The sequence below is a fragment of the Colletotrichum higginsianum genome (assembly GCF_001672515.1).
Source record: "Colletotrichum higginsianum IMI 349063 chromosome 7 map unlocalized unitig_7, whole genome shotgun sequence".
NCBI classification, from domain to species: domain Eukaryota; kingdom Fungi; phylum Ascomycota; class Sordariomycetes; order Glomerellales; family Glomerellaceae; genus Colletotrichum; species Colletotrichum higginsianum.
Genome location: NW_017263917.1, coordinates 1,081,268 through 1,096,849, shown reverse-complemented (window position 1 = coordinate 1,096,849; position 15,582 = coordinate 1,081,268). Strand labels below are relative to the sequence as shown.

General features: G+C 53.5%; 4 protein-coding genes across 4 annotated transcripts; 1 reads left to right on the top strand and 3 right to left on the bottom strand.

The window, feature by feature from the left end:
• Positions 1 to 1,508: 1,508 nt before the first annotated feature.
• Positions 1,509 to 3,391, top strand: CH63R_10030 (Permease; the record flags this gene model as incomplete). Its single annotated transcript, XM_018305004.1, has 2 exons — positions 1,509 to 1,589; positions 1,724 to 3,391. The coding sequence occupies 2 exons, from the start codon at positions 1,509 to 1,511 to the stop codon at positions 3,389 to 3,391; spliced, it is 1,749 nt and encodes a 582-aa protein (XP_018154428.1).
• A 249-nt stretch (positions 3,392 to 3,640) lies between these two features.
• Positions 3,641 to 5,257, bottom strand: CH63R_10029 (tRNA-specific adenosine deaminase subunit TAD2; the record flags this gene model as incomplete). Its single annotated transcript, XM_018305003.1, has 3 exons — positions 3,641 to 3,765; positions 3,817 to 4,552; positions 4,625 to 5,257. 3 exons carry the CDS (start codon positions 5,255 to 5,257, stop codon positions 3,641 to 3,643), a joined length of 1,494 nt encoding a protein of 497 aa, XP_018154427.1.
• A 1,441-nt stretch (positions 5,258 to 6,698) lies between these two features.
• CH63R_10028 (uncharacterized protein) lies at positions 6,699 to 9,074 on the bottom strand (the record flags this gene model as incomplete). The annotated part of the gene is made up of 1 exon (XM_018305002.1): positions 6,699 to 9,074. One exon carries the CDS (start codon positions 9,072 to 9,074, stop codon positions 6,699 to 6,701), a length of 2,376 nt encoding a protein of 791 aa, XP_018154426.1.
• A 5,528-nt stretch (positions 9,075 to 14,602) lies between these two features.
• CH63R_10027 (uncharacterized protein) lies at positions 14,603 to 15,411 on the bottom strand (the record flags this gene model as incomplete). The annotated part of the gene is made up of 2 exons (XM_018305001.1): positions 14,603 to 14,644; positions 14,725 to 15,411. The coding sequence occupies 2 exons, from the start codon at positions 15,409 to 15,411 to the stop codon at positions 14,603 to 14,605; spliced, it is 729 nt and encodes a 242-aa protein (XP_018154425.1).
• Positions 15,412 to 15,582: the final 171 nt, after the last annotated feature.

Below are 15,582 nucleotides of genomic sequence, written 5' to 3'. Positions count from 1 at the left end.
GCTACCAAGTGCTCGGGCTTTGGGCCGTTTTCAAGTATCAACTACGGAGAGATGGGTTCATGTGCTAGACTAGGTACTGATTGGGTAGCAACAGCACCTTTCTCTTCACGTTTTCTCCTCCATCGACGTTATCAGGATTTTAGCCGTGCCAGGACATGACATGCAGCGCCGTCTCCGCCGCCGCCCCGCCGCCTCCTCGTTTGTGTATCTTGGAGCATCCACATCCACATGGAAGAGGGAAACTCCAAGTGTAGTTCACAGTGTGGCAGACGAAGTGGCAGATGCATCAAGCATGAGAGTGGAGAGAGGAGAGAGAGGGCTGCCCAGCTTAGCAGCCTACCTGGTAGTTAGCCAGGTCCCCTCCTCCTTCTCATCGGCAGCTGGCATCGAGAGGGGTAGTGTCCGGTGCAAAGGCGTTCCGTCGCCGATACATCTAGTCAATGTATCTTTTCGTGTTCGAGACTATACACTTGAGGCCTACACAGGCACCGCCGCATGCAAGACTTTGTAAGTAAAGTAGAGAGGTAGGTACAGTACGAATAAACAGAAGGGAAAATAAAAATGGAGGCCGGGATAAGGGCTTCGCGCTAGCCCTGAGACCTGGGCCCTTGGCTTTGCCCTGACCTGGCCCATCAATGCACCTCTCACGAACTCACTCTGGAACCCCATAAGCCTCCCGTCCCATTTCACTTTACTTACATTACGGTCTCTCCAATCCCTCATCCCAGTTCTCGGCCAAGCAACCACACGAGTTTACACGCAGGCAGTCCCGAGGAGAGTACAGTTGCCCATGCCGCCGATGTGATCCACCAATCAGTACCAAATGGAAACGCCTTGCCCCCATCACCATCAAGCTGGCCCCCCTTGTTCATCCACGAAAGGAAAAAACCCCATCGCACCCCTCCCCCCTCGACGACAAGATCCAGAAAATGATAATCCTTCACACTAATAAATAATGGCACAATATTTTCTTCGATAAGGCGACTGGCCTTTGCTCTTCGCCTTTTGGCCCGTTTCCCTTTTTCGCCTGGTCCGTTACCGGTCGCTGGTTCCCCGGCCATTGATAAAACCATCCGTCGTCCCCGTCACAGTTCCTCGATGGCGTCCCTTTAGGCTTGCCCTCCCTTCTCCCCTCGTCGTCGCTCATCGTCGCCGCCGCCGCCGACCGCAGTCGTCACATTTCTATCGGCACCGCATTGGCCTTCCTACTCTGGCCCATCGCACTGTCCCCTGCCTTTTGCTGTCACGGAACCAAGTTGAGGCTTGCCTAGTCTTGCTTGTGCTTGCTTTTGCAGCTCGTCGTCAGCGCCCCTATCTGATACCGACCTCGCTTCAGGTTTCGGTTGGGTTACATTATCTCTCCATACCCGTGGAACCGACTCCTTCTCTTGGACCATACTTCTTCGAATCTTTTGGTTATCTCTTAAAATACCCTTGATTCGGGCATACCCATCGTCGTTGAGATAGTGGCCAACAACCAAGAGGCAAAGAGAAAAGAGCGTGCCAAAATGAGGTTCATCGAGACTTGGAACGCCAAGATCGCCGCCGGCCCGGTTGGACGGTGGTTCCAGCTCGAAGGCTCCGGCCATGTAAGTCCAAGCTCCGTTCCGTTCCGAAAGCCCTCCCGCGGCACATCCAGGCCAATCCACCCGCATGCGCAACGTATAGATGCCGGTCCGCCACGCTTGATGCGCACTTCGCTGACGACCAACCGGAACAAAAGCCCCGCGAGCGCAAGGGATCCCTCTTTTTTACCGAGCTCCGCGCCGGCCTCGTTGCCTTCTTTGCTATGGCCTACATTATCTCCGTCAACGCGTCCATCGTTTCTGCTTCCGGCGGAACCTGCGTCTGTCGCAACGAGGCAGACCCAGTTTGCGAAACAGACGATGACTATTTACTGTGTGTCGCCGAGATCAACCGCGACATGGTCACTGCCACCGCCGCCATTTCCGCCTTGGCCACTTTCTTCATGGGACTCCTCGCCAATATGCCCGTCGGTGTCGCCCCAGGCATGGGCTTGAACGCCTACTTCACCTACTCCGTCGTCGGTTTCCACGGAAGCGGCGCCGTGCCCTATGAGGTCGCTCTGACCGCCATCTTCATTGAGGGCTTCGTCTTCTTCGGTCTTGCCCTTCTCGGCTTGCGCCAGTGGCTTGCCCGTGCCATCCCCCGTTGCATCAAACTTGCAACCGGTGTCGGCATCGGCCTGTTCCTTACCCTGATCGGTCTGACCTACGGCGAGGGAATCGGCCTGATCGTTGGTGCCACCGAGACACCCCTCGAGCTGGCTGGCTGTGCGGAAGAACACTTCAAAAATGGCTTGTGTCCATCGGAACACAAGATGCGCAACCCCAGGATGTGGATCGGCATATTCTGTGGCGGTATCCTAACCGTCATGCTGATGATGTACCGCTTCAAGGGTGCCATCCTCGCCGGTATCCTGCTAGTCAGCATCATCTCCTGGCCCCGAGACACCGCAGTCACCTACTTCCCAAACACCAACGTTGGTAACTCCAAATTTGAGTTCTTCAAGAAGGTTGTCGATTTCCACCCTATCCAAAGGACCCTCAATGTGCAGGACTGGAACGTCGGAGGATACAGCGGCGCCTTTGGTCTCGCTTTCATCACCTTTTTGTACGTCGACATTCTCGACTGCACCGGCACTCTTTACTCCATGGCTCGTTTCGCAAACCTCATCGACGAGGAGACCCAGGACTTCGAGGGCTCGTCCGTCGCCTACATGGTCGATGCTCTCAGCATCTCTGTTGGTGCAGTTTTCGGCACTCCTCCTGTCACGGCCTTTGTCGAGTCTGGAGCTGGTATTTCCGAGGGAGGCAAGACGGGCCTGACCGCCATGTCTACGGGACTCTGCTTCTTCATATCGATCTTTTTCGCCCCCATCTTCGCCTCCATCCCGCCGTGGGCCACTGGCTGCGTACTGATTCTCGTAGGATCCATGATGGTTCGCGCTGTTGTCGAGATCAACTGGAGATACATAGGTGATGCGATCCCTGCCTTCATCACGTTGGCTCTCATGCCCTTCACATACTCTATCGCCGATGGTCTCATCGGTGGCGTCTGCAGTTACATCCTCATCAATACCCTTATTTGGGTCCTTGAAAAGGTCTCCGGTGGGCGCATCGTTCCCCATAACAAGCACGAGAAAGACCCTTGGACCTGGCGCATTCCTGGCGGTATCTTGCCCCCTTGGGTCCGCCGTCTTCTCAAGGGCAAGAAAGACTTTTGGCGCGCAGTCGAGAACACATCCGCCAGCAACGCCGAGCCTAGACCCCTCGAGAAGACAGCCAGCTCCGAGCAGGGGGGTTCCATGAATGGCAAAGACAGGGACGTTGGTGAGACCATCACTCCACACGGTGGCAAATCGTCATAATCAGAGTAAGAACATGATCTGCGGGGGGATCTTGCGGAGCACCGCTAGTAGCATATATACTCGTTCACTCTGAAGGGATTGGGGAAAATTCCCGAATAAGAACGTCCGGAGGCCTATTATTTACTTGACGTTGAATGTACACTAGAAGCAGTCTAATTATTAAAGTAAATATGCCTACCAACGATGATTTTGCCGGAGCGTGTGCTACTGTGAGACAGGTCCCAGTTCAGCATAAGCAACATGTTGCTCTCAAGCGTTGCCCTCATCGTCGCCGTCTGAAGACTGAGGGGCCACCGGCGTCCCGGCGTCACTTCCAGCCTGCTCCATGGCGGCAAGTCTAGCAGCGCGGCCCTCCTTCTTCCGCGGCACCGGTGCTATGCAAACGTAAGCGACACAAATCGAATGAGTGGGAACCGTCGGCTTACCTCGGCCATTCTCCTGCACATAGAAACGTCGAAGAAGATTGACAGCTTCATCCCGACCCCAGCCACCTTCTGCCTCGAAGCCCGGCTCGACATTACCGCCGTCACCTCCCTGGCTCGTTGGTCGACCGTTGCTCAACACACCCTTGCCGGATGCCGAGCTGGCCGGCCGAGGCAGGTTGCAGGCGTTGGTGGAAGTCTGAAGGGGCCTGAGAACAGTGACGGGATTGGGGTCTTGGCGAGTGTCCGTTGAGTTCTTATGGATGCTAAAAACACCACCGGTGCCGCCAAATTTGTCGTTGACGGCGCCAAAGTAGACCTTCTTGATGCCGAGTTGTCGAAGAAGACCAGCGCACATGACGCAAGGTTCGACCGTAACGTAAAGAACACACTCTCTCAAAATGGAGCGTTCAACTCGTGGGGCACGGTGGAGTTTTTGTCCGTAGGGGTACAGATGACCCTTTCTGACGTACTCGTCGTCCATGGGGAAGAAGTCCGCCTCATCGTCTGGCATATCAAGCTTAGACCGTTCGCTGGCTTGCTGGCGAAGCTGAGCATCGACGACCTCTTCACTATTGTTGGGTCGGTAGGACAGCAAGGCGGACAGGGCCATGAACTCGGCATGTCGGGTACCATTCCGAGTTACGTTAGTGGCATTCATGCCTCTCGCGATGACAGATCCGTCATAGACGAGAACACAGCCTACTGGCGTTTCGTTGGTTTTCAGAGCGAGGCGAGCCTTTTCATTCAGTTAGGTCTTCCCAGTCCTGGCTTCGGCTTCAATGCAAGACAATATATGGGTGCGGCTTACCATGTCTAAGGCTTGGTCCATGAAGGCTTGGTGCAAAGGTCTCTCGCTCAGCGGCGTCAGAGTTGTTAGTGGAATAGAGGCCGATGGTCGTGATCGACATGTGGACTCGACGCTCACCCGGCCCAGAGCTGCGAACGGAGCAACTACCGCAGAGGCGGAAGCTTTGTGCTGGTTCTCCTTGTTGCTGTCGTTGTCGTCGTCGTCGGCGGCGGCGGCGGCGTTGTTGTTGTTGTTGTTGTTGTTGTTTTCCGAGGCCGCTGGAGAAGGAACACAGTCAATAGGGACCAAGGGAACAGCGGGCTCGCTGGATCGAACGGAAACTGCTGCCATCTCTGAATTTTCCGATATCAGTGGCAATTGTGGTTGCTGAACTGGTTGAGTCGGATGTTGCGATGTTGCCGTTGTGGTATCCGTTGGTGATGGCGTCGTGGAAGAGGTGGGAGAGGGTTTGGGGTTGGGAGAATAAGAGGGGATGAGCCGGCAGAATATGTTTTGTATAAACTTGCTTGTCGAGGAAAGCCGCTTGCCTTTATCTTTCCCTTGAGACGTAGGCCCAGGTCCCGAGGGCGAGTCTGAAAGGGAGGGCGCCTCCATATTGGCCTGGGGGGAAGGAATCTCCTTGGTACCTGCCATCTGGGCCACTACACCCTGACCAAGTACGACTTAGGTACGGCCTTGACTGTTTTTTGGAATGAGCCAGAGCCTTTGATATGAAAGGCGCTTGTGCCTTCTCCAGGCCACTGCAAGGAAGGTAGTTGACTGGCTAGGTACCTGGAGCAACAAGCCCTGTGTGGCGAGGCTGGGTATTGACAGCAGCACAATAGATGAAACAACCGACTGTCTCCCAAGCTTGCAGCTATCTGCTCCACTGCTTTTAACCCTCGTGGAAATCTGTGTAGTTTTCAAATGAGACTTTTTGCTGGTTCGTGGATGACGTTTCTTGTCTATGCACCCCCTTGCGGCTGTGAATGTATGCCAGCCCCTGATGCGGAATCTCCTGCTGCTTCCTATTTACCAAGGACCTGAGGTAGCAAAAGCACTTGAGTCTTCGTTTCAGGTCAGCAAGTATCCTGGAATTCTGACGAACAGGTCGCACTGCTCTGATGGTGTCTCGGGGGAGTCAAGTATATGAGTGTCGTTTGCTCAAAGAGGCCAGATAATCTGACAACTTGTTGGAGGTTGCAGCAAAGCAAGAGATGACAACAGCAACAGGAATCCTCACATATCAAAAGTCCGGCAGCAATGAGAGTGCCTTGCGCTTGTTGTGTTGCCTTAAGTGACGTATCACTAAGAAATTACAGAAGAAGTAAGTGAGATAATAATGGCTTAGGTGTGTCAGCACAATCACAGTATCATGGAGTCAAACAAAGATTTTACGCAAGTACCTTATGAAGTCTTACTCAATATGATAAAAACTGCCAATCCAGGCATATCCTGGTTGGAAAAGGATGGAAGGGGGAGGGAAGAGTCACCTTGCCTATGCGCAACGGATGAAGTTTGCACCTGGGTGGAAACACAAACTGTCACGTGACACCACCCGCCCACGGCCGGTGCCATTGACCAGTCTACCATAAGCCGCTCTAAACATTTGATTCTGAACTCCAGCTATGTATGCCCTTACAAAACTGCCCCGCATGTCTTGCATGCTACTAGACAAACCTCAATACTCGTCACTCGAGACATGAAAGTTAAGGAAACATCCAAGGATCCTGAAGCAATTAATACTGTTTCTTCAAACGGGTTTGGCACACCGGCAGGCGTAATTTTGCGGATATGAGAGCAAGGCAGTGTATTGTAAGCGGTCCAAAGAGCAACACTAAAAGTAGGCTAGACTGATAGGCAGTCTTAACATCCTTCTTCCTGGATTGGTCCTGCTTGGGCAGTCAATACACCATCTTACCCGATGATATAGCCGACACGCTTCCCGATATGGGGATTACGCGTCTCATCAAAAAAACAGAGGGGTATCTCAGAAACCAACGCTCCAGAAACATCAGCAAAGAAAACCACGGCATATTTCCCTGTCCATTTAGGCCAAGACCACCAAGTCCGGGCCGCAGGTCGACGTAAGAGCTCACGAGAACGCTTGCGCGAGGCTCAGAATCCTAGACGTCCGTGCCGGTGTAATTCGGCAATGAACGTCCTGGTTCTGACGACAGGTATGTCGCAGTCTCATGCTGACACAGGAGAGTGGCCTCGCGCCATTGCTGAAGCCCTGCGGCTTCGGCGTGGTACTGAGAAGACTCTGTTGCGGTCCCGAGTCATATTGACTCAAGATGAATTGGTAGGCATGGTACATGGCCAGACCAAAGACGATTTGGACAAACCCGCTGACAAATGACTGCGCCTCATGCCAAGTAACAACCATACCAAACGTCGCTACAAGGAGCGCTGTATGGATGAGAAGCTGCAAGTTGGACAAGTCGTCGACACGGGGGCGCCGCTTCCAGGAGAAGTCTTTGCCCGTTTCCATTGTTGCTAGCGGCTGCGTCCCGTTTAGTCCGAAGACCTGGGTACCGGAGGGCTTAGAACTGAGCGATGCAGAAGAGGCACGACTTTCCGAAGGCCTTGACGCTGACACCTGGAGATGGGTATTCGATGAAGTGGCAATCGCTCCGCTGTCGACTGCCCCTGGATCGTCGCGGCTGAATGCTGTGATTGTGGCCTGCATGTAACAAGCAGTCTCCTCGGGCGAGCTCGGGAAATGTGAGAGCACGGTTCCCAAGGATGACGGCATGCGACCAGTAGCTCTGCCAGCGATCGCATTTCCTTCTCCTACTTGTCGTAGCACACTGGTAGACGGAGATTTGACGTGTGGCAGTGGTACTTGAGTTGGTTGAAGGTCTCCGTCCGTTACGTGTGATGAATGCACTGGTTGGGCGGCTGAGAGACTGTTGGAAACAACCCATTGAGACACCGACTCGCTCTGCTCCACGATCAGTCTCAGTTCTTGTAGCGTTGAATGAGAAATACGCACCGGTGAGACGTTCTGTTCCATGGGGAATGGATTCGTGTTTTCCAACCCTTCGAAGAGGGTTGATGAAGCTGGACGGGTATCGCCACGTGGAACCGAGCGACGGCGATGATCTTCGAAGCTGAATTCTTCTAAAGATCTTTCGTTGGAGGTCGCCCCGTAATCAGCTGACCGCTGATCATCCAATGCTGCTGGTGAACGATCACGATCAACTTGCGGTGAGGACAGCGACTGGCCGCTTTGGGCCAGGCCGCTGTGCTGCGAAGGAGTGCCCTGGTTCCTGCGGATGGCAGGGCGAATGTCGGTGAGCAGTGCCATATCATCATCCAGGAAGCTTGGCTCGGGCGAGTAGAGGTTGAAGTCCACGTAGTTGTTTGCGGGTGCAGCGGAGTCCAGGTACGGGAGGGTAGGCGAGCAAACAGCAGGTTCATCGGGGAATGGCTTGCTGATGCTCGGGATATGCAGCGCATCTAGTCCACCCTGCGACTGGGCGAATACCGCCGAGGGGACGACGGAGGATTGACTCGACTCAGATGTGAGATGGCCCGCTTGGTCGGAGAAAAAGTCGTAGAGGAAGGGACCGCCAGCATCGACAGATTCGTCGTCGAACCGAACAAAAGACTCCCAAGACTCTAGAAGGTCGACTGACATGTCGGGAATATCAAGACCAGCAGCGGATAGTTCTGAGAATAATGATGGTTCTGCAAATGTTGCGTTCTGGTGCGGTGACCTTTCGGCAACTGCACGTGTATCCTTCGCAGAAGTTTTGACCTTCTTTGCCATGCGCATCGGAGCGGGACCAGTACTGGTACCCTGAGATTGAGCAGCTGCGCGCTTCTTATGGCTGGGGTCGCACCGGACCTTTTTCTTCTTGCAGGCATCGCAAGCCTTGATAATGCGCATCAGATGAGCGTGGTCGCGCTGCTCCTTGGTCTTACAACCACGGGAGGCTGATTTCGTGACATCCCGACCATCCTTGGTCATGATCTTCATGCCGGGGAGGTGGGAGAAGTCGCTGGCTTGAGACTTCGCCGCCGACGAACCGGCCTTCTTCGAGGACTTTGGAAGCGTTGTCTCGTGGGTCACTGACGCTGGGGTTGAGACGGAAGCCGAGCTGGGCGTCGACTGCGACCAGCTCCAGTCGGAGATGACGGGGGAGACGAAGTTGGAGCTGTAGCTGGAGTCCTGCAGGGGGCTGGAATCGGCGGACGAGGTTGTGGAACTCAGGGACTGGCCAGTGACAGCATAGTACTTGAAGGTCTCTCCGGTGAGCTGTGAGTAGGCAAAGAAGTCCATGGAAACAGTGGCACGCTTCTCCAGGATGGAGGCAGAGCCAGAGACGTAGGCGTGGATGAGGTCGTCGAGTTGCTGGGTACCCATCTCAGGGTAGAACTGCAAAGCAGCGCCGAGGAAGGGCTGCGAGATGGAGAAACCTTGAGGGGCAGCAGCCGCGTTGTTGTGTATTACGCCAGACATTGTGTTGATGGTGGTGATCACAGAAGGGATACGGCGAAAGGTGGAGGATATGGTGAAGGGGGATCGAGTCCCTGCGGCGGCCACGTCCGAGAAATTATTGGTGGATGTAGTAGGTGTTAGGTGTACCTTCTATTGCTGTCAGCGTACTCCGTAAGTACATGTTTTTCTTGTCTCATCATGCTTGGGTCCCTTGCTCGTGTTGGTCGATGAAGCATAGTGAGATGAGAGGCTGTTTGCACATGGGAGCGATAGCGGTACAAGAAAACATCTGATGACTGGGTTGGGGTTGGTCTGATCCTCCAGTCTTGTACATTTGAGCGCTACCTGTGGAGGCGACCGGCCTCATGGCGAGGGATAAGTCAACAAAGACGGAAGACGAAGCTTACCTCGACAAGAAGCAGTTCTCAGCGGTCTTGAGAGAAGCACAACGCGATATAACGAGGCTGGTTTTTGGCTAGTTCGTCTCGTTTGCCTTGTGCGCAGAGGGTAAACAATCGGCGGCAAATGGGTATAAACGGACTGGACTGGTGTGGACGGAAAGGGATGACTAAATACGAGACGGGAGGAAGTTGCTCCAGCTTTGGAGTAGCTTCGATCGTGTCTGTCACTTGGCGTGCCTGATGTTTGATGTTGCGATGTTGGTAGGTAGAGGAAAAAAGAAGGAGAAGTCAGGAGGGAAGCAGGCGGGTTTGCCGGGCGGGAGTCATGGATGTTATTTCACCTTGTGAGGCCGCTGATGGCTGCACATCGGTACCCCAGCAGGGCGCAGCAGGTGGTTTTGATTGAGTCCGTCGGCGAGATGAAAGAGGTTTAGCGCCGACAAGACGCTGTTTCGCAAAACGACCAATCATGTACGAGTAACGCAGCATCAGGACCCATTTAAAGCTGTGCTATTGGCTCCTGCACTCCACATGCTGCAAGCCAGACGTACTGGTTTTCGGCGAGAAATCTCGACTCTCATAGGTCAATGTATGCTTCGGGATTATATCACGTGATGGCGATGAGTCAACATGTGGCCAATAGCGGCCGCCTGTGGCTGCAGACAACGAGTGTACGAGCTTTCTCATGATCCCCATTCCATCTTTCTCTTTGCGGGCGACTCCGCTGACACCATTTCATCTCTGGGCTGCGTGAACAAGGCGGACCGGTTCCTATTGAAGTTACACGGGTACACAATATTGAAAACACGTAGAAAGACAGCACAAGTGCGGCTTGTGAGTAACATGTCTTTTGACACTCCGCAGAAATATTCATCCAGTAGGTAGCAAGTCCGTCTCCATCTATCATCGCAAAAGTCCAAGAAACTTGATATGGGATCCGCCTTCAATGGTTCAACCAGGCAGACCCACAGAACCGATTGATACGGGTGCAATGGGTCTTCGGAATGATGCGCGGCTAATCCCACATGCAACCTCATTCTGGGTTTCCACTTCCAGCCCGTCAAGCTTCTTTTTCCTCGTGCCAAGCATGCGAACACACAAGGCGTACCGCATGTCTAGAACATCGCACGCGAGTACAAGACATGATCATAATCTTCCATACTCCCTCCATCTGCGTGTGGTTAGACGCGGTTTTGCTGGTGTCGTTAGTGGCATCTCTCCCTACTCTCTGGTCCTTAATTGTTGGTAAACACCTCACAGCCACCGCCAACGAGGCCGCCATAGACGTAACGGAACTTCGCATGGTCCTTAAAAGGTGATGGACGGTATCGGCGTAAGGAAGCCGGGATGATATTTCAGCCGAACGTACATATGTATAAGTGGTACCGGTACTTTGTCGCGTTTCGAGCCTGCCTTGATGAGGCTAGGTAGTCCGCTAAATTGCCAGGCATAAAGAGGGAGCCGTTTCGGTCGTGCGTTCGTGGGATGGAGGCTATCCTTCTGGTATAGGCAACCAAAATAATAACTTGGAGGAGCGTAGTGGCGATGCGGAAGCAAGTAAGAGAACAACTTCGTGCTCCCTACGTCTCTTTATCTGGCTGGAAACGCCAAGTCTGTTCCTGGTTCTCTGCCTGAATGCTTTCCCAGACTGAAGCCGTTTGGTTCCGTCTATGTTGTACTATCTTCCACTTGACGGGTTTCTTGGTTTGAAAACATTTGCCGCTGGCATCATGAGCTCAAAACCTTCGACGAAGTGCCGATGCCACCAGGAACACGGCCTGATACGCCAAGCAAACTTAAGAACATGACTGACAAAGAAACCGGACAGCCAGAACATAGCAAGGGTAGGTCGATGGCCTCAGAAGCCGTCCGTCGTTGGAAGAACACCCGAGATGAAGTAGGAGCTACAATTTCTTTGCAACTCTCATACTCTGTAGTTTCGTTTGGTACAGGGGGGTTAGGGGGTTTGCTCTATCCTCGACCTTTTACACTTGTCCAGCAACATCTCACAAGCGAACACCAAGATCTGCAAACGTACTGTTGTCTCATCTGTCTGGAATCCAGCCAAGCGATTTCGTAAAGCTGCTCCCTCTTTAACTATGGCTTGGCTGATGCCCTTACGACGCACAGCCTCCTTAATTAGTTGAAGAAAGGTCTTCGCAAAACTGATCCAGAGCCGGTTTCCAGAGACCATACCCATAACATCACCTTACAAGCTTTTCGAGGCCGGCGCCTCGCAGCCAAAGACATCATCGACTTGTTCATTGACATAACCACACCACCGGCAGTGAGAAAAATAGGACGCTGGATGATCTCGGAAAGCAGAGTGGATTTCCCAGAATTGTGCCCCTGGAAGTCCAGAGTAGGGAATAGAGCCCGATAACTCTCATTACCATCCATATCCGGGCCTTGTCATTATTGGCAAGTTGAATCAAGGTTTAGCTGTATTCCAATGGCTGTGAGACCCCTTTCGCGCCTAGGCGATAGCTTCTAGGCTGGTCTGTCAAGCTGGTTCGCCAAACTAGAAACTTCGTTGAAGGGCAAACCCATTGGCAACGAACAGACCTAGCTGGGTAGTGGTCCTGACTCTGAATTGTCGATGGCTTTAAAACTGCCGCTTCGTCAGGAATCATGGTCTGCTCCGAGACCACAACATGTAAAATTTCGTAACGGTGATGGCTTCTGAAGGTGGGCGGATGATTCGCTTGTGGTGAAGCAATATTCTGTGACCACGCTATTGGCCCTGCACGTCCCGCTCCCTAACGCCTGTATCCCGACTCGAACTGTTTTTGAGGTCATGGGGATTGTGCTGCAATGTGGCAGAGTCAGCAGGATGAGCAATACTGCTGAGGCCAGGGGCGCTGTGTTTAGCTTGCTCACTTGCACTGTACGCTCTTGATACTTCAAGCAAGCCTCGAGCCTCCGCTTGAAGGCTGTCCTGGCTTTCATTAGGTCCTGGTTAACGTCTTGTCGTGACTGCCGGCCAGATGAACAGGCATGATTTTCCACTTGTTAGCTCCGTAGAAGCCGACCAGGATGAGTCTCATTGTTGTGCCAGAGCAGACTCCAGCGCGATGTTTACGAAATTCTGCATTTGCAACGCTACGTGAAGCACTGTCTGTGATCCTCGGTCAAGCTGAGCTCCTGTACGTGCGTCTTCAGAGGAGATCCGATAGCGGGCTAGACCATCGGGTTGGATAGGTTTCAAGACTCGGGATCAGCGGTGCACTTGGTTGATAGTTCTGGCAGAAACGATGATTGATAGTCGACGGGACGGGGAGATGTAAATGCGGGTGGCGAGATAGGACAAGTTTGAATTCACCGTTTCTATCCGAAGCTACCGGACAGCCCACGTCCTCTTATATGTGGTCATGCATCCGACGTGTACCCTATGCTTGCACGTTACAGCTAGTCCGATTGCGTGATTCTGCGTTGAAGGCGTCTTTCAGAGGGACAAGGTCGCAGGATCTTTCGGGATACCTGGAAGTGAGGGCGATGGGGCGCGGACTGGAACACACGCAACACCCGCCGGTCCATTCGACCTGTCCATTCGGCCCAATCATTCGCGCTCTCCTCCGTACAATTCAGAGGTTGTGTTTTCGTCGTCTGTTATCGCGTTACCGCAAGCGCCATGTCCACGCAGAAGATGCGGGTTGGCTTGGGTTTCGCCTCTTGAGCCGTCTTCTTATTTATTGCACCACCAAAACATTTCACCCAGGCCTTGTGCACCCCAACAAGTCGAATGACTCTTTGCTCCAGGGTCCACCGTTAGCCCTCGAAAACCCGGAGAGCTTGTTTGAAGTCTCTCTCTTTGCCTGGGTACTTTCCAAGTTGAGCTTTGCTTCCGGTTTCTTAGCCCTTCTACCATCATGCCTAGTAACAGTGAGGTCTGGAATGGCAGACAACACGGGTTCCGGAACGGATCCAGCTGCGTCGGATTTTTGGGCTGCCTTACGTCCTCTCGTTGCCGGGTTGGCCAGACGCGCCGCTGCTTCAGGCTCCGCTTCCACTTCTCTGGCATTGTTGACTCTCTTTGCAGACCGGTCCTCCGAATTGCTCCTCGGGGGCCCGGTAAGCCCTTTTTGTGCAGACGTCGCCGTAGCGGCACAGCTTTTAGCGGATGATCGAGATGTTCGTTTGGTCAAGGAACCGATGATCTCCTTGCTCTTCACGCTCCTTCGCCCAAGAGAAGCCAACCGCGGTCCAGACTGGGTAGTCATCGTTTCCACCTCCCTATGCGGCTCAGTGCTAGGCTGTCTCCTACGCATCCATAGCTTAGGTACTCTCGACGGCATGGGTTCATCTGACGATTGATCGTCTTCGTTGTCAGCGGGTTCGGGTTCGGACTGAGTTAGGGTTTCAACTATTGGGTTGGAGCGAGTCTCAAACTCTTTGTGATTGCGCACTTCTACTGGCAAACGCTCGGACGTATCGCGTTCGACATTGCCGTCAATGGAGTGAGGCAACATGCCAACTGGAGAAACTGGTCTCGCGCTTTGGCTGCAATCTGGCGAAGCACCTCTCGTTGTATGTCGTTTCCCCTCGGAGGGCGACCCCGTTCGGGTCTCCAGCGGGTTCGCCTGCGTCGTCAGAATCTTCGTTGTGGCCCTCTTTGCGATCACTAATAGTCCGCGTTTTTGCCTGGCTTTGATACGGAGCTTCGTCTTTGGTTCCTCCGGACCTGCATCTACGGCTAATCTTCTTAAGGGCTCTTCGGTCGCTGGTTTCAAGGCTGCATTTTCTACGTCCCCGCCAACGGCTTCGGAGGGTCCTTCTAATAGACAAGGGGCAGACATGTGAAGCATACTGTTGCTAGGTTGAGTGCCTGGTTGATGCACAGCTGGTGTGCGTTTGTTGTTCCGAAGTGCTCGAATGCCGCGGTTGGCAGCTATATTCCCTGAACTTTCGGCATACTCCTCAGGCTGCTGACCACGTAACTGCGAGAGGTTTCGGGTTTCAGGATTAGGCTGGATTTCCTTCTGGGTTAGGTAACTCTTTGGGAAACCAACACCTGGTGATTTGAACGGCTTTGATACCAGACAAGGTCGCTTCACTGGCGCCTCCGTTGCATCGCTGGTGGAGTCCTCCCGATCGACGGCTGGCGAGGTTTTGGAGTTTTCTGTTGAGACTGGGCCGTCGTCTGTCAGGTCAACAATCGTAGAAGTTCGCGGCCTCGATGGTCTGCCATTTCTGTAAGGAACGAGCAGGTTCGGTATTGTCTCGAGTGGCGGGGAACTATTTCTAGACGTATTCGCAGGTTGACTTCGCACCGGAGCAATGGCCGTCCAAGATGAGAGGTTCAAAGTTGCGCCGAATAAGTTTTGTGCGTAACCGAATTTGCTTGGCGGTGAAAGGTCTCTCTTCCTCCTCTTTGCAGGTCTCTGATTCTCATCCAGGGGGCTAGAGGTCTGCTGTGCCGCGATGCGTTCATCGTAGGGGGAGGTCGTGGGTATGGAAGCCCTTCCCTGTGGCCCGCGGGGAGTGTTGAAAACGTCGGCAAGGTGACGTTGTCTGAACTGGGCCTGGGGATGGTTCTGGGATACGGCAGACAGTCGCATAGTAGGAAGAGGCGAATCCGCGGCGGCGGTAGAAGAGCGAGCATGTCTCTGCTCAACTTCCCTGGCTCTCTTGTCGAGAAGGGCGGTGAGATCCTGGTCCTTGCTGCCGACGCACTCGGCAACCTGAACTATAACGGCACCTCGCTCCAGGTTGAGTTCTTCGCCTTCTCCGAAGTCCATGTCCTCGCGCCAATGCATGTCTCCGATGAAGTTCCCTTTCTCATCGTACACCATTATTCGCTTGTTGAACGTGTGGAATTTGAGTCGACCATCTTGCCAGCGCTTCTGCTTGCGTTTCAGATCGTGGGTAAACAGGCATATATATTCCAAGACGGGGGCAGCAGTGGGTAGTCCAAAGCTTGGCGGGTTATGGTCGTTGTTATGGCTGGGAAGAGGCATTTCGGCCATAGAGACTGCCTTGTGTGCAGACACCATAACCCATGACAGGCTATGGAATTGCATGGGGTGGCGAAGGGTTGGGCTGCGAGATGGAAGAGCATGAGCGGACGCGACCAAACGCGTTGATAGAATATCGGTATTCGACGCCAAGGCACGTGATATATCACGTGA